Source organism: Mytilus edulis, chromosome 9, assembly GCF_963676685.1.
Source record: "Mytilus edulis chromosome 9, xbMytEdul2.2, whole genome shotgun sequence".
In the NCBI taxonomy this organism is placed as follows: domain Eukaryota; kingdom Metazoa; phylum Mollusca; class Bivalvia; order Mytilida; family Mytilidae; genus Mytilus; species Mytilus edulis.
In genome coordinates, this window is record NC_092352.1 from 56,665,354 (window position 1) to 56,688,544 (window position 23,191).

General features: G+C 32.5%; 2 protein-coding genes across 2 annotated transcripts in view; both read left to right on the forward strand.

Annotated features, from left to right (window-relative positions):
* LOC139489809 (uncharacterized) overlaps nt 1–23,191 on the forward strand; it is a 204,321-nt gene that overhangs the window by 141,319 nt on the left and 39,811 nt on the right. Inside the window, exons 130-142 of the mRNA XM_071276656.1 lie at nt 13,683–13,880; nt 14,860–14,979; nt 15,346–15,531; nt 16,019–16,144; nt 16,800–16,982; nt 17,124–17,258; nt 17,723–17,908; nt 18,507–18,623; nt 18,966–19,151; nt 19,765–19,893; nt 20,283–20,465; nt 21,159–21,290; nt 21,810–22,118. Coding sequence (XP_071132757.1) covers nt 13,683–13,880; nt 14,860–14,979; nt 15,346–15,531; nt 16,019–16,144; nt 16,800–16,982; nt 17,124–17,258; nt 17,723–17,908; nt 18,507–18,623; nt 18,966–19,151; nt 19,765–19,893; nt 20,283–20,465; nt 21,159–21,290; nt 21,810–22,118 — 2,190 coding nt within the window. The remainder of the gene's footprint in view (nt 1–13,682; nt 13,881–14,859; nt 14,980–15,345; nt 15,532–16,018; nt 16,145–16,799; nt 16,983–17,123; nt 17,259–17,722; nt 17,909–18,506; nt 18,624–18,965; nt 19,152–19,764; nt 19,894–20,282; nt 20,466–21,158; nt 21,291–21,809; nt 22,119–23,191) is intronic.
* On the forward strand, nt 7,954–10,750 carry LOC139489810 (uncharacterized). The gene is made up of 2 exons (XM_071276658.1): nt 7,954–8,525; nt 9,958–10,750. Exons 1-2 carry the CDS (start codon nt 8,097–8,099, stop codon nt 10,600–10,602), a joined length of 1,074 nt encoding a protein of 357 aa, XP_071132759.1. The 5' UTR covers nt 7,954–8,096; the 3' UTR covers nt 10,603–10,750.

The window sequence follows — 23,191 nt, forward strand, 5'->3', positions numbered from 1 at the left end:
GACACAGATGCTGAGTATTTAGCATTCCCAAGTATATTTTGTGGACAACGCAGACCAGATAGCAAAGAAAGATTAGTTTCTGTGCATTATTCAGATATTGTAAAGTGGGAACTGAGATCTGTAGACAGAAGAGTTGCACAGTCAGTACCAAATTTGTTTTTCAAATTAAAGAAAATACAAATGAAACATATAAATGATAGAGTAAATCTTGCCTTACGTAGATGCAAATCAGAAGGGAAAAAATGGACAGTAAGAGACTTTTTGAACCCTTCAACTGTAAATGATATAGTAAAGTTAGATGAAGGATATTACATTTTCAGATCACTTAGAAACTCTCCTGTTTACCTTGAGAAGAGAAAGAAAGATGTATTTGCAATGATCAGACAGTTAGGTTTACCAACATGGTTTGGTTCCTTTTCTTCAGCAGATACAAATTGGAAGGATTTACTTAGAATTCTTGGAAAGTTGAATGATGGTAAATATTATTCTGATGATGAATTGGATCAAATGGACTGGAATACAAAGTCCAGACTAGTACAGAAAGATCCTGTCACATGCTCTAGGTTTTTTGATTATCGTGTCCAACAATTCATCAAGACAGTTTTACAGAGTGATCATGACCCTATTGGGAAAGTGATTGATTATTTCTATCGTGTTGAATTTCAACAAAGAGGGTCACCCCACATTCACATGTTGATATGGATTGAAAATGCTCCAATTTATGAACAGGATTCAAATGAAGACCTCGTTCAGTTTATTGACAAATATGTAAGTTGTTCATTATCATCTGCTCCATCTGATTTGGTTAGTTTACAAGTTCACAAACATTCAAAGACGTGCAGAACTAAAGGTCGGCCAATATGTCGCTTTGGGTTTCCTTTGCCACCTTTGGATGAGACAGTAATTTTAGAACCATTAAATGAAGATATTGATAAATACAAAGCAATTTATAAAGAAATCCAAACCAAGGTCGATTCACTTTATACAATGGATAATGTTGAAGATATTACTTTTGATGAGCTTCTTAACAATGTATTACAGTTAAGTCGAGAGGATTATATTAAAGCAATCAGAAGCAATCTATCTAGTGCAAAAGTGTTCCTTAAAAGAAAGCCAAGTGAAGTTCGTGTAAATCCATACATGAAAGCATTATTACCGGCATGGAAAGCAAATCATGATTTGCAGTTTGTCCTAGATCCATATGCATGTGCTGTATACATTGTTTCATATATAAGCAAGTCTCAAAAGGGAATGAGTGGATTGCTAGACCAAGCTGCAAAGGAAGCTAGAGAAGGAAATTTGGACCTCAAGCGACAAGTTAGGCACATTGGAAATTATTTTACAAATTCAGTCGAAACTTGTGCTCAAGAAGCTGTGTATTTATTGCTACAAATGCCTCTGACAAAAGCTACCAGACCTGTAGTATTCATAAACACTTCTCCACCTGACAAGAGAACTTTTTTGCTAAAACAAACATCAGAGCTTGAAAAATTATCCCCTGATTCTACTGATGTAGAGTCAAACAATGACATCAAACGTTATTCAAAAAGACCAGCACTTCTACAAAACTGGTGTCTTGCAGACTACATATCTCAACTTGAAGTGAAATTTCCTGCTTCAGATGACGAACAAAACAAAAGTGAGTCAGAGAATGAGTCTGAAACTGAAGATGAGCTAGAAATGTCAAATGAGAATCATAGAAAAATAAAAATTACTCTTAAAAATGGCATAATCATTCGACAAAGAAAATCACAAAAAGTGATTAGGTATGTCCGATACAATAGAAAAACAGATTCTGAAAATTTTTACAGGGAACGATTGCTACTGTTCTATCCTTGGAGAAATGAACAATCTGATCTAAAGGGAACAAACGAAACATTTGAAAGTATGTACAATTCTGTTCGAAGAATAGTAGAGAGTAAAGCCAAACAGTATGAACATAATGTTGAAAAACTTGACAAAGCCATTGAGGAAGCAGAGAATGATTGCCATCAATATGATGAAATAGCTCCTGGAACTCAGCAAGTAGAGCTTGAAGATGTTGAAGAAGGGTCAACAGAGGCAGATCAGTATGTACATTTCAACCCAGATAGACCAACAGAACATAGACATTATGATATTTCAGAAGAAGTTGGTGTAGCAGCTAGAACAATAGATGTAAAAAATCATGCCAATCGCATTGAAGATGATGACTATTACAAGCTCATACGGTCTTTAAATAATAAACAAAGAGAATTTTTCCTTCATGTAATCACATGGATTAAAAGAAAATGTGACCCATTGTATCTGTTCTTGACAGGTGGTGCAGGTGTAGGAAAATCTGTAGTAGTCAAAGCTCTATTTCAAGCACTGCATAGACATTTGTGTTCCACCGAAGGGGAAGATCCTGATGATATAAGAATTCTGTTATGTGCTCCAACGGGAAAAGCAGCCTATAATATTAATGGTTTGACCATTCATAATGCTTTTCAAATACAGCCCAATAAAGGTTTAAATCAATCTCTGTCATGTGATGTTCTAAATACTCTAAGAATGAAATACCGAAATTTATCAGTTGTAATGATTGACGAAATCTCAATGGTTGGAAACAAAATGTTCTCCCTTTTGGATGCTAGATTAAAGAAAATCAAAGGCAGCAACCAGATATTTGGAGGTGTAAGTGTGATTGCAATTGGAGACTTCTTTCAACTGAAGCCAGTATTTGATGGTTGGATTTTTCAGGATCTTAACAAAGGCATATCTGCTCTTTCTCCTAATTTGTGGAAGGAGTTATTTAAGGTTCATGAACTTACACAGATAATGAGACAAAAAGATGATATAGAGTTTGCAGAGTTGTTGAATAGATTGAGACTTAATAATCTCAATGACAATGATTTTGCTATTCTTGATACAAGGACTGTCCGGATTGAAGATCAATCATACAATAAAAACAGTACACACTTATTTGTACAAAATGATCTTGTTGATAAATTTAACAACAAGTTTATAACAAATTTGACATCTGAGAAAGTAAGTGTAAAAGCTGTAGACACCGTAGTTGGAGACTTTTCCCCTCCTATTAAAGCAAAATTGATCAGTTCTTTACCTAGAAAGCAGTCTGACACAGCCAATTTAGCCAAAGAAGTGGAGTTAGCTATTGGAATGAAATATGATTTAACAGCTAACATTGAAGTAACAGATGGTCTCACAAATGGTTCATCTTGTCAGGTGAAATTATTTGAGTACAAGACGAAATCGCAAAGACCAAGTATAGTATGGGTCAAATTTAATGATGAGAAAATTGGAACAAATACAAGAAAAAAGTATAACCACTTGTACAGTCAAAATATTGACAAAAGATGGACACCAGTTTTTGATATTAAGAGATCATTTAGTTATAGATACAAAAATTTTGAACGAATCCAGATGCCTCTTCGACCTGCTGCTGGAAAAACAATCCACAAGTCACAAGGTGATACTTTAAAAGAAGTAGTTGTGAGTCTTGATTCTAAATGCAAAGGGAAGATTCCTCATATTCATTATGTTGCTTTAAGCAGAGTAACAACTTTATCAGGATTGCAAATACTTAACTTGAATCGAAAAAATATTGCTGTGTCTGACTGTGTCAAGGATGAAGTTGAGAGATTGAAATCTGAGGCGGTCCTTTCATTGTGTTTCAAACCACTGTATTCTTTGCCAAGTGAAAATTTCAAGGTGGTTTTTAACAATTCGAGATCTATGCATTTGCATCACGAAGACATTAGAGCAGATCCCAGCATTATGGATGCTGATGTCATTGGTATCGCAGAATCAAGGTTAATTCCTTCAGATTGCAACGAAAATTACTTATTTCCTGGATTTCAAACACCTATTCGAGTTGATCAAAATCAAAAACGTCCAAATACTAGACCTCCACATGGACTTGTTGTATTCTTGAAAAATGGCTGTTTACTTCAAAGACAATTGCCTTATTCAACACCTACATTAGAATTTCTACTAGTGGAAATAATTGTGCCTAACAAAGGACTCTTCCAAGTAGTGTTTGTCTACAGAGCATCAGAATGTTCCCTTAAAGATTTGAAGACAGCTTTCCTCTATGATCTTGCTCCTACTTTGGATTTACAACACTCAAATTTAATTATAATGGGAGATTTTAACTTTGATTTGCTATCTGGACATGATAATTTCCTGAACTTTATGTTGGACACATTTATGTGCTCCCAAATTCTTACTAAGCCTACCAGATTATACACAACATTATTAGATCATATTTTCCTAAATATTGATAAAATTTTTCATTATGAGACAGATATTCTTGATGCCTATTGGTCCGACCATCAGATTATTTATGTTACAGTTCAGTTACATTAAATGTATTAAAGTAAAGAAGTGTAAAACCCACCACATTTTTTTGGACATTTAAGGTTGTTCAATAGAACAACCTTAAATGTCCAAAGAGGGGTTTATTTTTGCTCGTGGGTTCCCCTCACCATCTTATAAAGGTTGGGGTCACAGACAAATTTTGTTCATGTGAATTTCACACAAAAATCATGTGAAATTCACGTGAAAAAATTCATGTGAATTTCACATCAAAACTCAAATGAAATGAGTTCACACGAATTTCATGTATAAGCTCAATTCATCACATGAATTTCACGTGAAAATTAAATTTACATAAAATTCACGTGAACAAAATTTGCCTGTGTAATTGTGGAAGGAACTGACAATACAGTTAAAAGAGTATGAATGGTAAGGGGCATAATTGGCATCTGAAAACCAAGATAATTATATCAAATATTATATATCACACAAAGAAATAATCCACATTTCAAAATTTTGCTACATCTGGAGCCAAAAGGACCATTACCATTAATACTGCTTTCAAACATACTTAAGTTTTATAACAAAATGTGACAAAAAATTTAAATGATTTATTGTGAAGGCTGGAAAAATTGGGTACATGTATAAAGGGGATGGGAATCTAGGATATATTTTTTGGTCCATTAGAATAAATGTTGAATAATTTTTATTGAAACATTTTGAAATGTTTCAAGGACAATAATTGAGGTATCATTTGTGTTTTATTTTTGAATTCTTTGATATTTGTAGTTGATTGATCAATTTGTAGCATATAGTGATGGCTGTGATATAATCTTGATAATTTAATAGTACAAGTATCAGATAAGATGAATGATCTTCATGTTGTTAAAATAATTGTAGAAAAATAAATCACTTCACAATATACATGTTTTAAACAGTTAAAAGTATTTAGTATATAAGCAGTTATAAAACAGGTTTAAATGTTAGCAATAACTTTTTTTTTTAAAGCAAGCAAATTTTTTAAAAACATTTATATTATAAGAAATAGCTCGAAGAAAAGTTCTGGTATAATGTAATGTCAGGGTCTATGCTAGGATAACAGGTGTCCTGTGCCATGCACGAATAACAAACAAGAATGTGGTGGCATAAAAACCTGATACATATGCAGGAGCTCAGTCTCCCAATACAGACACTAGACTCGCATATGCGACAGTGTCGCTGGGCCAGACAAAACAAAAAAGTCATCTATGGTCATATAATAAACTTTATGAATCTGATTTAAATGATACTTTGTTATTTGTTTCTATAATTTTTCATGAGTATATATTGTTGTTTAAGAACTCTTTTTTATAACTGCTTATGTACTAAACACTTTCAACTGTATTTTGATTCAATTTATATGTTGATGTGTAGAGAATATTGTAAGCAATATATATTGCACTGTTATAAAATCTAACAAGGACATTTACTATAATGATTGACTAGTATGCATGAAGCATGGACTAATTCAACAGTTGAGTGAGATGTAAAGGCTGACATTGTATATATATATATATAGACTTTCTGAGAAGAGAATGTTTTATAAATGTATCTCCATAGAAGCATGACACATTCTATCTCCATAAAGGAAATAAATGCATTGTAATTTATTGTGAAATCAACTAGATATGTATATAAATAAAACGTAAAATGCAAAATAGTGTGATTTTGCTTGGCTTTATTTCTTTGATTTCATTAAAAATGACAGCCACAATAGGAGCAATTTTTGTCTTGTCTGCAACTTCTGTCACAAAAAGCAAGACTTAAGAGTAGTGATCTGGAGATGACAGCGACAGTGTTAGCTCTTGATTTAAAAGCTGTATATTTCAGAAGGTAGTAGACCTGGATGCTGCATACTTGGTTTATAAATGCCTTATGTAACAAACTTTATATAAAAAAAGAAGATTTGGTGTAATTGCCAATGAGACCAACTCTAAACAAGAGACCAAATGACACAGAAATTAACAACTATAGGTCACCAAACAGCCTTCAACAATGAGCAAACCCAATACCGCATAGTCAGCTATAAAAGGCCCCGAAATGACAAATGTAAAACAATTCAATCGACAAAACTAACAGCCGAATTAAGATACAAATGATTGAACGAAAAACAAATAAATAACACAGCAACAAACGACAACCACTGAATTACAGGCTCCTGACTTGTACATGCCCAACTGGTAGGTGTCATCTGACCTTGGTGGCCTTACTTTGACCTATAATTGTTAACTTTTTAACCATTGTGACTTGAGTGGACAATTGTCTCATTAGCACTAGTACCACATCTTTTTATTTATATAAACCGAATTTCTCAGAAACTTTAAGCATCCAGTCAATTATATATGGTTATGGTATGTTTGAAAGGTGTACATGTCTGTCTGGCAATAATCATCTGACCTAGACCCAATTTTCATTGTTCATTGGTCAAAGTCATTTTTTTATGAGGTTAATTTCAAACATGCTTTTAGCGATAGGTTAACTAGATTTCTTGTATGGAATGATTGTATGGCCCACATGTCTGTCTGAAAGGGATGATGTCACCTTGACGTGTACATTGGTTATTTACATGTTTTATTTAATTCAATGTAATGCTTGTGGTATATACTTCTTTTTTATACTTTCAACATTAGTTATGTTATGAACACTAGAACGGGCGAAACATTTCAGTGTATCCACTCTTGTCTGACTTTAATCATGGCACAAATCTGGAATGCCAATAATGACTATGTTACAAAATCAATAATTTTATTAAAGCAATTTGATATAAACTCCTATTCTTCATCTTGGTAATCACTCTTAGTTGAACTTCAACTTCAATGTCAAGTTATTATCTTTGATATACCACTTAATTATAAAAATCCACAATTATATATCCTGCATGTTATCTAAGGCATCTACCATTTGATTTGTATGTGATGGTAGAAACTAGGATAAAATTTGACAAAAAAAAAACAGGACAGAGGGTTTAGGTAAAGACAAAAGGGCTGGATAGGAAATTTGAGTAAAAAAAGGCAGGATGAGCAACTGGACAAAAAAAACAAACAGAATAAATTTATAAAAAAAGGCAAGATCAAGTATAGTGAAAAAAAAGGCAAGACACAAATTCTTCCTAGCCCCCCCCCCCCCCCCCCCCCCCCCCCCCTTCCCCCATAAAAATCAAATGGTAGCTCCCTAAGTATGTAACCCAAGATTATCAGTGTGTATTCAACATAAATGGTTCAACTAGCAGGGCCTAAAGAGATGGATGCCATGATCCCACTGTTGTTATTTTTTTAAACCCTTATCACAAAATTGAAAGGGGTACATAGATATAAGTAAAAGCACAACAGCTAAATTATTATTTTCAGATTACCTTAGATTTCTATGTTGTAGGTTAACAATAAGAAAACATAGTTCCTTTAGGTAATCTGGTGCTTTATTGCTGAAAATTTTATGAACAAGAATAAGTTTATGATATGAAATTCTAGATATGAAGTTTAACCATTTTAGCTCTTTAAATATATTTATACAAGGTGTTATATATAAATAAACTTTGCAAAAAACTGACTTGAACAGTTTGGGTCCTCTCCAAAAATACTAGAAGTGATGTAAAATAAAACCGACGCCGACACATTTTTTACAACAATAACGTGCAGTGGTCGAAAAAGCACTACTTGTTTTATGTTCATCACTCGGGATCTCGGACTTTTACGACATGCCAGACACCTTGGATTTTTACGATAGGCATCGCAGAATTTCGCGGGAAAAGCAGAGAAACCATGGCCGAAAAAAGGAAGTACGAAAGAGCTTTACCAGCTCCCGAAGATGAACAAGAAGGCTACCTGACTAGTGTAACGCCAATTATGATGTCCGCAAAGAAAAATAGATATTTTAATGCCTCATTACAAACCAAATCCAAAGATTACAAAGTTGTCAGCTTCAACGTAGATAAACACAATCAATTTATGACTGCTCAAAGGATCAGTTCTCCTGTAAAATTGAAAAACTTTAGTCTTTCCCCAAACAGTAAAACTGGGGATATGGACATTCTTGTAAATACACGCACCAAAGTGGACTTCGTTCAAAGCGTAAAATTTCAGAAGCGACTGGAATTTGCAGACACAGCCCCAAGCACTAGTGGATTGGGTAAAAGCAGTATGACAATAACCAGCATTAACAATATTGATCGATCATCAACTCAAATTATGGTAAAGCTATAATTATATCAGTTATGTCTTTATTCTAAATTTTAGACCCAAAACAATATTTGTTCTGGTTAAAAGTAAACCCAAGAGAAAAATTAAACCCAAAAAATTTGATAACTTTGAAAGTACCAACATAGTGACTAATTCAGTTGAGAACAATACAAAGGCAGTAGTCACTATTCCATATAATACAGATCCTTATAAGAACTTTTTCTTTGTCGAGAGCATAATACATTGGAAACAACTAAGATATTATTGTATGCGCAAATACAGTCAAGGCAGCCCTCCAACACCGTCAATAGGTGTCTCTCTCCCCCTTGAATAAAACCTAGATTTCGTATCTTCAACGTATATTTATAGATACAGATTGTTCAAACAATACACTGCTGTCAAATCTCACGAACACGTAACTTTGATGAAATTAGCATAGACAAGCCTATTGGGCACCACTTTCCTTTGATCTTTCAAAATTTTGCCATGAAAACTAATCAGGCCTTTAATATCTTAAGCTTGTGTCAGAAACATGCATATTCATTATATATACATTCTCTGCTTGTTATATCTACCATGCCTATATATGCCTGAAAAAGACTTTCAAGACATCATAATTATTTGGACTGGTACAAAGGCATCAAAAATTTAAAAAAGAACCAAACCATTTATCTTATTTAGGTCTCAAGGGGGCCTTGAGGACATACAAATCAAATCAAAGTGCATAAAAGTCTGTTGTAGTCGATTAAAGAGCTCATGTTTCTTTTTTGAACATATGCAGGCTTTAAATTTCAATTACTTACTTATTAGGAGCAGAGTTAACATTCACAACATAGACAGTGAAGTCCTCAATATTATATTATGCCATCTAAGATGTATGGCTGTTTTAAAAAACATTGGGGCATTTTAATTTTTTCTGTACTGCTTTTTCACCAGCTTCCAATATTATATTTCAACACACTTTATGTATGGAAAAACCTTTTGATTCTAAAATAGAATGGAAATGGAAAATATGTCAAAGAGACAACAACCCAACCATTCAGCAGAAACAACTATCATTAATTAAAGCATAATTCGCTTTTTAAACGAACTAGGGTACATCTGCGTATCACAAAAATCATCTAAATATATTTTATTTCTGTTTCAATGTATTCTTCCTGAACATAACTCTTCTGAGACCCTTACTTTTGCAGGATTGTAAGTCTTCATATGTACTAGTGCATGTAGTTGATCATATTACTTCTAGTTGTACTGGTATGAATATGACTATAAATATAAAACTATCAAAAACAAAGCACAACAACAACCAAAAATTCAATGCACACAATATACTAACTTAATTAATGAGCCATTTTTAGTGAGAATCTTACATTGTAGGTAAAACGCATTAGTTTCCCAATCACTGACTAAACTTCTTTTATTTCTAAATATAATTTTTTTTCAGTACAACTTAAAAGGAAAAGTGATTTCAATAGGAGAAACGAAAGTTGTGGAGATGTTCGGTAATACGAAAGAGAAAAAAGAAATAATAATTGCAGATTCCACTGGGAATGTTAAAGTTGCTGTTTTTGAAAACCTGATTGCCGAACTACAACTTGATAATTGCTGCACACTAACAAATCTGTCTTCAAGAAAATATAGTGATTTTTACCTTACCACCACAAAATCAACAAAAATTACTGTTCAGGATGATGACCTAGGAGAAATAAATGATGATATAGAGGAAAATGAACTACCAGAAAAGATTGGACAGATCCAAAACATACAAATAGTGAAAAAATTCCATTGTGGATCATGCAACAAGAAAATGGACATTCCAGAGGGAATCAAAAAAATAAAATGCCCTCACTGTAATTTGAAAGGAAATGTTGAAAGTTTTCAATTCAAGGTTACAAGCAGATTTAACTTGAAAGAAAACAAAACGACCACACATCTTGTTGCCTTCCACGACACAATTTCTGACTTCCTTAATAGTCAGAACAGATCTGACTATCTAAATGACATTGACCAGCTGGAAGACTATTTTCTTGATATAATCTCTATAAAGTGCACTGTAAATGAAGACGTTGTCACAAAATTTGCTTTGTAGACAAAAAATGAACATGCACAAGTAACATGCTTGCATACAAATGAACAAGTATACGTACTTCATGTGTTTATGTTGACACTATGATCATGATTATTGAAATATTGTCAAGAGTTTTAAATCAGTATTTTTTTCCCTCCATCATGAACAGTTTAAAGCTGGTTTTGACATTGCTTCACTCTGCCCATTTGTTCGCATACTAACATGGTGAATACTTGTGTATCTCTTCAAAATTTAAGAAAAAATATTGGTCATTAGAATTTTTAATGTTAAAATAACAAGCAAAATGTTATACAACATGTAGAAATTAACTTTTCTGTAATAATAATTATGGACTTGACTGTATTTTTCTTTTAATGTTATTATAAAGATACTTACATGTAAATATGTTCAAAAAGAGACAAAGTTCTCTATTTACTTTAAGGATGTCTGCTGATCATGTTTTTGAATTCTTGTCATTTTTTCGATTTTCTCAGGTTTTATCCATACAAATGCATTAAATTTGTTCAATAGATCTTTTAAGACAATTTGAAGTTTTGTCTCGCCTAGCAAAACTTAGGGATAGTGATCCGCGGCATGAAATCCTTGTTATTTTTCTTGGTTTAAAGGGAAAAAACAATTCCAATGTTAACAAATAGCAAAGTGGAGAAAACCCTTTTCCTGCCATTTTCTAAATGTCTCGTATTTTGAAAACTACACACGAGACTAAAGATTTTATTACTTTATTTTGTTTGAATATCAAAGTTGTTTTCATTGTAAGCAACCGCATGAAATCCTTGTTATTTTAAATTTGAGCAGCAGACATCCTTAATTGCATGCATCTTTTTTCTTTGTCTATCCCTTACTACAGGTATTTATGATGATTAACTATAAATCGATATATTTTTATCTTCAAACAACACCGTTGTATTGTATTTTAAGGTTTACAGATGCCTGTCCTTCCATTTGTCTTGAAAACTGAGATTTTCTCAGCTACTTTGCATCAGATTGATTTGATATTTGGTATGAAGATTACCTCAGCTTTGTTGTGACAATTTGTAAAGTATAAGTGCTTTTGGCATGATCAACAAACTTCATCTTGTTTGTCGATACTGTAAAATGTTAAAATTTTCGTAACACTTTTCTTAGCTTAAATGCTGTAGATTGGTTTGGCATTTTGAAGTGGTCAGTTGTACAATGCTTAGCAGTCAACTATTTTAATTGAAAGAGATGTCAATTTAAAACAAAATCACATAAAATTGGCTAAAAATCGTAATAATTTTTTTTGAGACTTGAAAAATCAATATGGGAGGGGATGAGAATTGAGGATTTTTCTATTGTAACCATATTTTAACACACTAATACTATGGTACTGAAGTAATCTTCATAGTCAATGTTTCTTAGTTAAGGGCTTCAAAGTTTAACAATGTCCAACATAATCTACCTACCTATTCTCTACCTAGCAGGGTAAAATTTTATTTTAGAAAAAGATGTACAGTAAGTACATGTATGCAAGTTTTTTCTCTTAATAAATAATTAGTTAAAAAAAATTGTCTTGATCATTTTTGTCGAGCCTGCAACTTTTCTTGCAGTTAGCTCGATATAGAGATAGTGATCCGGCGGCGGAATTGAATAACTATATTTGGTACGTGCGTTCCTTGCAAGGTCCTCATGCCTGTCGGACAGTTTTCACTTGACCTCGACCTCATTTCATGGATCAGTGAACAACGTTAAATTTTCGTGGTCAAGTCCATATCTCAGATACTATAAGCAATAGGTCCAGTAAATTTGGTGTATAGAAGAACTGTAAAGTGTACATGTCCAACTGGCAGGTGTCATCTGACCTTGACCTCATTTTCATGGTTCAGTGGTTATAGTTAAGTTTTTGTGTTTTGGTCTGTTTTTCTTATACTATATGCAATATGTCTACTATAATTGGTGTATAGAATGATTGTAAGGTGTACATGTCTAGCTGACAGGTGTCATCTAACCTTGACCTCATTTTCATAATTCAGTGGTCAAAGTTAACTTTTTTAGTTTTGGTCTATTTTTTTAATACTTTATGCATTAGGTCAACTATATTTGGTGTACGGAAATATTTTATGATCTATATGTCGATTACGCAGGTTTTATTTGAACTTGACCTCATTTTCACAGTCCATTGCTAAGTTTTAAGTGTTTGTGTTTTGGTCTCATTTTCTTTATTTATAAACAGTAAGTCATATATATTTGTAATATTGAAGAATTGTTAGCTGTACATGTTTGCCTGGCATGGTTCAATATGTTCAATAAGGCATTTTTTACCAGGTGAGCGATTCAGGCTCTTGAGAGCCTCTTGTTTCTTAATTTATTAGAAAATTATATTGTGTGACTATCACATTGTCTCTATTTGTCCATTTTAAGAGAAATTTTCAGTTTTTAGGTTATTTTTTATTTTTCAATCAAGGTTTCCGAAAATCTAAGCCATTTTCGGGTTTTTGCTTGTACCAACCCAAAGAGATGTCCCTAGAAAAATTGTTTAGATTATGATAAAAAAAAAATTACTAAAGAGTACAAAGACATACTAAAAATGTTTAAAGATTTTATATTTGGAAGTTTCTTTGATGAAATTTTATTACAAAGTTTCTGCTAACCAGAAAGAAATCTATATGGTAACATCAGTACACCAACATATATAATTCTCATATTTTAGAGTCAAAGAAATGCAGGTGATATCATTGTTCGGAATAAAAATATACAAGAATGGTACGCCATTCAATTGTATACATTACTTAGGATGGTAGTAAGTAAAAACAATGCTTTGGTGTCTGCTTATGAAATTATTACCCAGAATGCCTAGAATCTAAGATGGTTGACGGATATTGTTTAGTGCATTTGAGCTTTGTTCAGGGATTTTTACGGTAATCTATATCCTTGTCTCAAGGGTTTTCGTACTATTTGAAATGCATGTGACGTCACAATGTCCACTGAAAAAGCATGCGTAGTAGGAATTTATATGACGTACGAAAACATATGATCTGACGAAATATTTATAAGGAGTAATATTAGCATTCTTTTTCAGCCAAATTTTCATAAAACTTAAATCATAATTTTATAATTTACAGTTCAGAGTGAGAGCTCGTGACCAGGGAAAACCAGAAAACTATGGAGAAGCGTCAGTGGCAATAACCATTGATCGTGACGATAACACGCCACAGTTTGTGTATCCACCCAACCTGTCAAGCTACTTTGCCACAATTGAGGAGACAAGGACTGGTTTGATCCTGTCTGTAAGGGCTACAGATAATGACAATGAACCTACTGTAAGTTACCTAATATCATACCATTTAAGGGAGATAATTCTTTAAATCAGTTATACATTTTAAAAAGTCAAGTTTTTATGCCCAACCTACAATAATAGAGGGGTATTATGTTTTCTGGTCTGTCCCGCTAAAGTTTTTGTTCAAGGTAGTTTTTGAAGAAGTTGAAGTCAAATTAACTTGAAACTTTGTACACAAGTTCCCTATGATATGATCTTTCTAATTGTAATTCCATATTAAAGTTTTGACCACAATTTCACGGTCCACTGAACATGGAAAATGATAGTGCGAGTAGGACATCCTTGTTCTATGGACACATTCTTGTTATCAATTAATTTCAAGCATTTAACTGAAACAGATTGAAAATAATCTATGTAACCTTGACGCTAGGAATATATTTATGATTTATTTCCCTGAACCAAGGTCTACCTCCTTAAAAACTTTAAAATTTCATGGTTTTGTCTGTTAAAATGATTTATTTAGTACGAATTTTCATTTTCAAAATATTTAATGTTTATAGTGAATCTTAAGTTACGGTATACATTTCTAGTGTTATATCTTTCCATGAAATATAAGGGTAGTTAAACCATGAATTTTAATGCTCAGTAAAGTACACATGAGGGTGGTAAAGGGTTATTTTCGTGCAACGTGTTTTGCCATTTTTATTTCATGTGCAGCTGTGAAAAAGGTTTGTTATTACCGTGTTTTGTGAAATCGGTAAAAAGATCAACATGCAAGACATTTTTAATTGTTCGTTCATCGTGAAATTGCATTTTTGAAAATGAAATTTTATTTCGCGTTCTTCCGTGCAGATACCCCCCCTTTATGCCCCTTGCTTGTATGCAGACTTCGGTAAACCATGAAATCAACTTTTCTCTGAAATATTTACATCCAAAGCAAACATACAGTCTTCTTAATTTTAAAACTTCTTCAAGTAAAGTTACAAATACTTTTTGATGAAACTTTGATATATCATTTTCAGGGTTCTATTCAGTATGAGGCTGTAGGAGATGGATTAGCTATAGCATACTTTGGTGTAGAGAATAACGGCAATGTTAATGTTCAGAAATCTCTCCTAACAACAACAGAGACAAATTTCTTGGTAAGACTTCATTCTGTTATGAGCAATTATTTACTCTATAAGTGATTGATTTATCAAATCAAGAGCACAACATTTATGAAGTCAAAAAAGTTATAATTAAAATTATTTTTATTTTTTTATTTTAAGGAAGTGTATTGAAACACTTTTATTACAGAAATAAGTACTGTCAAAAGATGTGATAGAAAGAATATATTAGATAAAATGATAAAACACCATGATGCATTTTACAGGAATTCAAAAATCAATTTCTTAAAATTACACTGAATTAAACATGAATAAGATAAATAATTTATTGAATTTAATTTTTCTGAAAATTGTAGAGTGAGTGTTAACACTTAAAACATTTGTAAGCTTATTTTTTTTCAGTTACAAATCAAAGCCTTCCATTCTTTCTGGCCAGACAATGCAGTATTTGGTAATGTCAACATCACAGTGAGACGTAACGTCAACTCACCCATCTTCACGCCAAACAACAACTACCGTGTACAGATTAACGAATACTATCCTTTCGGACAAGTCGTTGCTTCTGTTAGAGCTTCAGATAATGATCAGGTATAATATGGTATTTTTGTAATTTTGAAAATAAAAAATTAAGTGACGGCATGTAATGTTTTGGTCAATTCTGAATATGCATTTAATTTGCCGCTGGACATTTAAAAGAGTCATCCAGCATTATGTGAAGATTGGTTTTATGTTGGTCCTAAAGTATTGTACTTTTATATATTTTATTTTGCAGAAACCATATTTAGAGTTCATTTTTAAATAATCATTTCTAAGATAATTCTTGTTATGATGTTATTTTTGACCAAAAAAAATATACAAGTAAATATTTTTTTATTTACTAGGAAACTTATGAAAGAGGTCTGCATTACTGGTTACAGTATAGACTTAACAGTTCCATGGTTCAACTATGAATTAACAGAGTTAGATGTTTCATTATTTAAGGATTCTATTTAATACTACAATGTATATAAGTCTTGTTTACCATTCAATAGTTCCATCATATTTTACAATACTATTTAATACTTTATGATTTCAGGATACTATCCGATACACCATTATGGGACCCCCAGCAGATAAGAACTATTTCTACATTCAATCTGGCACTGGTGATGTGTATCTCAGACAGTCACCAAGTAAAAATCCATCTGTTTCACAGTATGTGGTAAGTCAGCCATTTTGTTTTCAAAATATGATACTAAAAGATTTTATTTGGCCTTTTACAGCAAAATCCCTTTTAGTGTGTAGGCAAGGAAAATATCTTTGGTTAGCTGGCTTGTAAGCGGAACCGTGAAATCATTATTAGGTTAGGTATTCTACCCTCCTTAAGGAGTAGTCTAGTCCTACAGACAGATAGATTGGTTATCTGTTGGACTAGTCTACTGTTCAAGGAGGGTAAGTTTACCAAACTTAATAATGACTTCATAGTTTAGTTAGCAAGCAAGCTAACCAAACATATTACCTTTACCTACACACTCAAGGCAACTAAAATTTTAAGCCTGGTGTCTATGTTGAGTTTAATTATGCTGAGCGTAACTCTTGGAATGAAAATTTTTATATTTTCTAATAGCCATGAAATAATTATTATATGTGTTTTAAAAAAGTATGCATTGCAAATTTCTTCAATGTCCTGTTCTTTCTTGTGTGTGTAACAATCTACCTTAAAAGCGAGGACCCTAATTAAAAATTGTTTGAAAAAGATAGATATTATTAGTTTTTAATTTCCCTTTCTTTGAAGTTTTTAAAACTTTTTGTGTGACACTCTATAGTTTACCATAGCCACTTGAATTATAAATATAATTGGTTATTTATTTACCTAGATGACCGTTGAAGGTAGTGACCAGCGAAGTCCACCTAACACTGTCAATGCCACCTTGACAGTCGACATTGTGAAGAATTCTAAACCAACCTTCTCCAACCTCCCTGGTACCATACAATTACGAGAGGATACACCAGTAACACAGTTAGTGTACCAGGTTCAAGCTGAGGATCCTGATTTAGCGGTAATTTTCAAATGCATTTAGTTGAATTTTGCATATTTAACTGTAATCAGTGTTTCACAATAATAAATGAATGCATTAAATTCTTAATATACAGTGTTTATCAATATTAACTAATGAATGTTTTTTGAAATACATTTATAGGTGACCAGTGGCCAGCTGACCTATGCCATTGTAGGAGACAGTTCAGGTCCAAGCTTCTTTAAGATCAACTCTACAACCGGAGTTATCACCCCTCGTGTAAACTTAACGTCAGACGACACAGAACTTCAGTACAAGGTACATCTTCTTTAAATTCTAGATTCATTATATTTATATAGCTTTAAGATTGGTAAACTTTTGTTTATTTCTTTTGAAATTCTTCAGGAATTATTTTACTTTAAATGATATTGGTTTCATCATTTTGTGTTTAAGGTATCCCACCATATTCCACATTTTACAGCTAGCTAATTCCTTATCTTTTTTTCAGACTTTACTTCTTATTTATATACAAACAAACCGGCTATAAAGGTCATCCCTTTAAATTGATCACCCTCTTCATGTTCCACGGCAATGATAAGTATGCAACTAGAACATCAATTCAAAGATTATCTCCCTTATAAGGTTTTCTCTTATCTGGAGGGGGAGGACATTTTTATACAGATTTGACTGTATTTTGATTTATGATTTATAAAATTTTGAACATTTTTTATATATTTGTTCACAACTAGTATATATAAAACCTCCTCTATCTAATTTTTCAGCTGAGGATAGTTGTATATGACTCAGAAATCCCAGAGTTGACCACTGAATCGATGCTGACTATAGATATGACACGTAATCTCAACGCTCCAGACTTCGTCCCACCGGTGTACAATTTCCCAATCACTGACCAGTACAAGGTGGCACAACATGTTGGAACACCGGTCACTGCCACTGATAGAGATGGGGTACGTATTGCAGCAATTTTTTTTTTAAATATTATGGATTCATTATTATTCGTTGGATACTAATTTTCGTGGGTTTTGTTGGTACAGGTAAACCAAGAATTTAAATGTTCAACGAAATGCAAATTTCTAGGAGGTAATATGCAAACTTTTGCAAAACCACGAAATTAGGTATCCTTGAAAAAAGAAGTTTTCTGCAATCTAAGAAAAATTGGTACCCAGGAAAATAAATGAATCTACAATATGTAAATAAACATATACTACCGCTATAAGGAAAATTTTGTCAAGATTGACATTTTTTTTCATATAAGACACAATTTTTCTGAGTGTCAGGTGCTGCTGTGGTGTTTTGTACTGTCAGATATGTTTTGTATTTCCTATTTATAACAAGAAGATGTGGTATGATTGCCAATGAGGCAACTCTTCACAAGAGACCAAATGTATGTATTGAATAGAATCTTGATCAAATATGTGTTGTACTGCCAGATATGTTTTGTATTTTCAATTTGCCTTTTAATGTATTGAATAGAATTTTAACCAAATATATTCATATTTTGTAATTATTATTTTTCGTATTGCATTATATTTTTCTCTTTTTCAGGATATATTGGTATATGCAATAGTAAATGGACCCCATGAATTTTTCTATTTGAACCCAGTAACAGGACAGCTGACATTAATCAAAGACCTGGCCTCCACAAACCAAAAGACCTTTTCGGTAAGTGTAGTTATATATATGTATATGATGACTTAGAAGTTATCTGTTTCAGATTTTGTATAATTTCAATTGAGTATGAGTTTTTACAATTTTTACAATTTGTACAAATTAAAGAGAGAATATTCAAGCAATGTTACAAATTCCCTTAAAAAGAATTTTAAAAACCTATGTTGAGAAAGAAATTCCCCCCCCCCCTCCCCAGTTATTCTGTTTACTATAGCACCAATTTGTCTCTAATCTTTCAAAAAAAATCTTATTTTTCTGGGACCATTATTCTCTATTCTGTAAACCCCATTCAGAGCCTCTTGTTTGTAAAGTATTTAATATCTGTTTTTTTTTTAGTTTCAAGTATCAGCCAGGGATCAGAGGAATCCAGAGAAGTCTGACATAGCCCCTGTGACTGTTACTGTTGACCGTGATGAAGACATACCTAGCTTTACAAGTCAGACATACACAGTCAACATTGTGGAAACAGAACCAGTTGGAAACGTCATTGTTACTGTGGCAGCTACCGATAACGATCTCAGAGTAAGTCAATAGTTCTTGTTTTATTGTAAGCTTAGATATTTTAGTTCTGCTTTTTTTTTTATACTTTTGTCACACCTTTTGCAAAAGATGCAAAGCCATGCTGTTTCTAGAATTTTCTTGATAGGTGGCATTGACCATTGTTAAAAGTTTGCTTTAAAGTATACACAGGCAAGTCACGTCTTTCATTATTTTTGCTAGTAATTTTTTTTTACAACAGGTGTGGAAAAAAGCCTTTGGCTGCAAATAATACAAATATATCATTGGAAACTGACTATTTATGTTGATTGTTGAAAAAATTACGATCTGCATGTACAATTTTTAATTTACAGTATATAATATGTATTTAGTTTATATAAAAATATTAAAGTAGATGTGATATGATTACTTATGAGACAACTCTCCACCAGAGATCAAATGACATAAAAATTTTAATGGATTTCTCAAAAAATTATCAAAGTTTAGGAAACACATATTTACAAATTACTTCTATATTTAGTTAGTCTTTCCTTGAAATTTTTTTTTCAGTATCATGTCTTTTCAAAGTATCCTATAATTTGAGAATTTGTTTGAATATGGTAATTAGGTTTCACTCACGTTATAACATATTTTACAGGGACAAATAATGTATGAAGTAGATGGTACCTACCCTGCACCAAGTTTCTTTGCAGTTAATTCTACAACTGGACAGATTAGTGTCATACAAAATCTGAAAAATGATGCCAAAGCACAGAATTTATACATTGTAAGTAATGATTCCTTCTCTTTCTCATAACTATATATATGTCTCAAAACCATATTTTTTTTATTCATTCGCTTGTTACTGAAGAAGCTTACAATGCCTGCTTTTTATGGCCAGGAATTTGTGCAAAGTTGCTAAGCAATTTGTAACAACTACCAATTATGTCCTGGACATATCTATAACCAACTATGGAAAGAAAAAAAAATCCTTTGTGTTATTTATGTTTATTGACAAGGGTGCCTTAAACATTTCCAATTTATTTTATTATATTTTTTTTTTCATTAGTAAAAGTTTGTTTTTTTCGTTAATTTTTAATTTTGAATTCCAAACCAGTTTATTTATAAATAATTATTTGGCATCAGTAAATTAAATTTATCTTATGTTTCTTTCAGCTTAAAGTTGTAGCGTATGACAGTGCTTCACCAGATATAAAGGGAACAGCTAACGTTGAGATCACAGTCAATCGTAATGTTAATGCTCCAGCATTTATTGGACTACCATACTCCAAATCCGTGTCAGAATTACACCCAATGGGCACAGAAGTTATAAACATCACAGCCATAGATGGTGACGGGGTAAGTTAATATTTATTTGAAATCCACAAATATCTTGGGTTTTTTTTTGTTTGTGAATGTGAAAATCACATGTTAAGCCTATGAATCCAATGACCAACAGTAATTTGGTGCATGCTGGTATTTGTTTGTTTAGACTTGAAGTGATACAGTCCCTTATAGTGTTCAATAGGAATCTCTTTGGGTGCAATATTACTTTGTTTTTGTCAAGCTTCATAGGAAATGTATTCTTTTCATAGACAAGCTTACTTACTTCCTTTTAAAAAAATTGTAATCCTTCATAACCTCTGCAATATGATTGCAATCTTTATCCTTCAGTGCTCACAAGAACTTTGATTTATTTTTATAAACAAAATTAGTGTTCCATCAGTCACGATAAATACTAAATTTTAATTACAAAGTTCTTGTTCCATTGCTTTAAAACACATTCTAAAGATATCTTCAAATTTTTAATTACTGTAAACCAACTTATTTTCGCGAGCGATTTATTTTCGCGACTTTAGCGAGTAGAAAAATAACGTGAATATAAATCGTCGCGAATATGTTAAACTTGGAGCTTTCAATATTAAGCTACAGCATTTGAATTAAAAAATCGCGAAATCAAATACCCGTGAAGTGGTCTAGAAAGGGTAAAACGCGAAATAAAGTATCCGCAAAAAATAAGTTGGTTTACAGAACTTTTGATTATTTCTTTAGGATGCAGTAACATACCAGATAATTTCTGACAATAACAATGGAGCATCATTTGGCTATTTCTACATTGATGAAAAGACTGGAGTTATTTATCCAAAGAAACCATTGACAGAAAGCACAGAACAGTCATTTACGGTAGGTACATCAACCAAAAGATGGCATCTCAAATATTCTAAGTACGCTGTAAGAGACTGAAATGACAAAATTTAAACAATTTTTAAGAGAAATTTAACGGCATGCTTTGTTTTCATGATGTAAATCAACTTTTTTCATAAAAACAAATTTACATTACTGATTTTCAAATTGTTTAAGAAAAGAATAACAACTTTCCTGGATCTTTCGTTCTTATTGATATGCTTTGAAATTTATAATGGAAGCCATTTATTTAGAGGCTACTAATTTGCATTACCTGAACAACTGTAAAACTTAATAACTGTTTCAGTACTTATACATCCCTGGCTTTCAAATATTCTGCTTTGAGCGTTCCTGATGAAGGTTAATCCAGAAAAGTGCTTCCGACACATGAAATTGTTGAATTTGTTGTATTCATTTTTTTAATTAAACTCATCATATTTACCAGGACTAAATATGTATGTTGATTGCCTTTTAATCCTGTTAGTTTTGAAATTAATTTAATACATATGTATATTTCAGATGACTGTCAGGGCTACAGACTCTGGTAATCCATCCAAACATACAGACACGACTGTAACCTTCGCCATTAGACGTGTTCCTCCACCAACCTTTGGAGGGCCTTACTCTATCAGTTTAAGAGAAGATACCCCTGTTGGAACCCCACAGGTCACAGTTTCAGCTCTCCCTCCATCCACGGCACCAAATGCCAATATTACATATGTTATCGTTGGCAAGCCGCCAGCACCATACTATTTTAAGATTGATGAAAATACTGGATTGATCACTGTACGAAATAACCTGACAACGGATGATTCATTAACATATACTGTAAGTCACATGTATATAAAATTCTATAGATATTTACCAATTACAAGTATTGGTTTATTGTGAAATATGTATAGTTGTCTTTTCTACTCATTGCTGGTTAAATGATTGTATAGGCAAATAATTTCTGTTTTTATGCCCCACCTACGATAGTAGAGGGGCATTATGTTTTCTGGTCTGTGCGTCTGTCCATCTGTTCGTTCGTTCGTCTGTCCTGCTTCAGGTTAAAGTTTTTGGTCAAGGTGGTTTTTGATGAAGCTGCAGTCCAATCAACTTGAAACTTAGTACACATGTTCCTTATGCTATTATCTTTCTAATTTTAAAGCCAAATTAGACTTTTGACCCCAATTTTACGGTCCACTGAATAAAGAAAATGGAAGTGCCAGTTTCAGGTTAAAGTTTTTGGTCAAGGTAGTTTTTGATGAAGTTGAAGTCCAATCAACTTGAAACTCAGTACACAATGGTATAATCTTTCTAGTTTTAATGCCAAATTAGATTTTTTACCTAATTTCACGGTCCATTGAAAATGGAAAATGAGAGTGCAAGTGGCATCCGTGCACTTTAAATACATTCTTGTGTTTCTGTATTATATGATATTCCCGCAGAATGGAGTCTTCAAAGAAACAGTTTCAATTTGAACAGTAGATATTTATTAAATCTTTATGATTACAGGGGAACAAAATCAAAAATTACTGACATCTTGAAAACAGCTTGATGATTGCATCAAGGTAGAAAGTTTAAACTATTATTTATCATAATAGTAAAGATATTATATAAATTTACTCTTCAAATATGGAAGACTGGGAAAATCAACTTTATGCACAATGAACAAAACATTGTGATCATATATCATACTTATCTTGAACTGAATTTTAATGTGCGTATTGTTATTGTTTTACTTTTCTACATTGGCTAGAGGTATAGGGGGAGGGTTGAGATCTCATAAACATGTTTAACCCCGCCGCAATTTTGCGCCTGTCCCAAGTCAGGAGCCTCTGGCCTTTGTTAGTCTTGTATGATTTTAAATTTTAGTTTCTTGTGTATAATTCGGAGTTTAGTATGACGTCCATTATCAC

Bases quoted from the DNA above. Each gene is read 5' to 3' on its own strand.
- LOC139489810 (XM_071276658.1), top strand. From the start codon at position 8,097: ATGGCCGAAAAAAGGAAGTACGAAAGAGCTTTACCAGCTCCCGAAGAT. The intron at 8,526-9,957 runs GTAAAGCTATAA...ATTTTTTTTCAG, and splicing joins GATCATCAACTCAAATTATG to TACAACTTAAAAGGAAAAGT.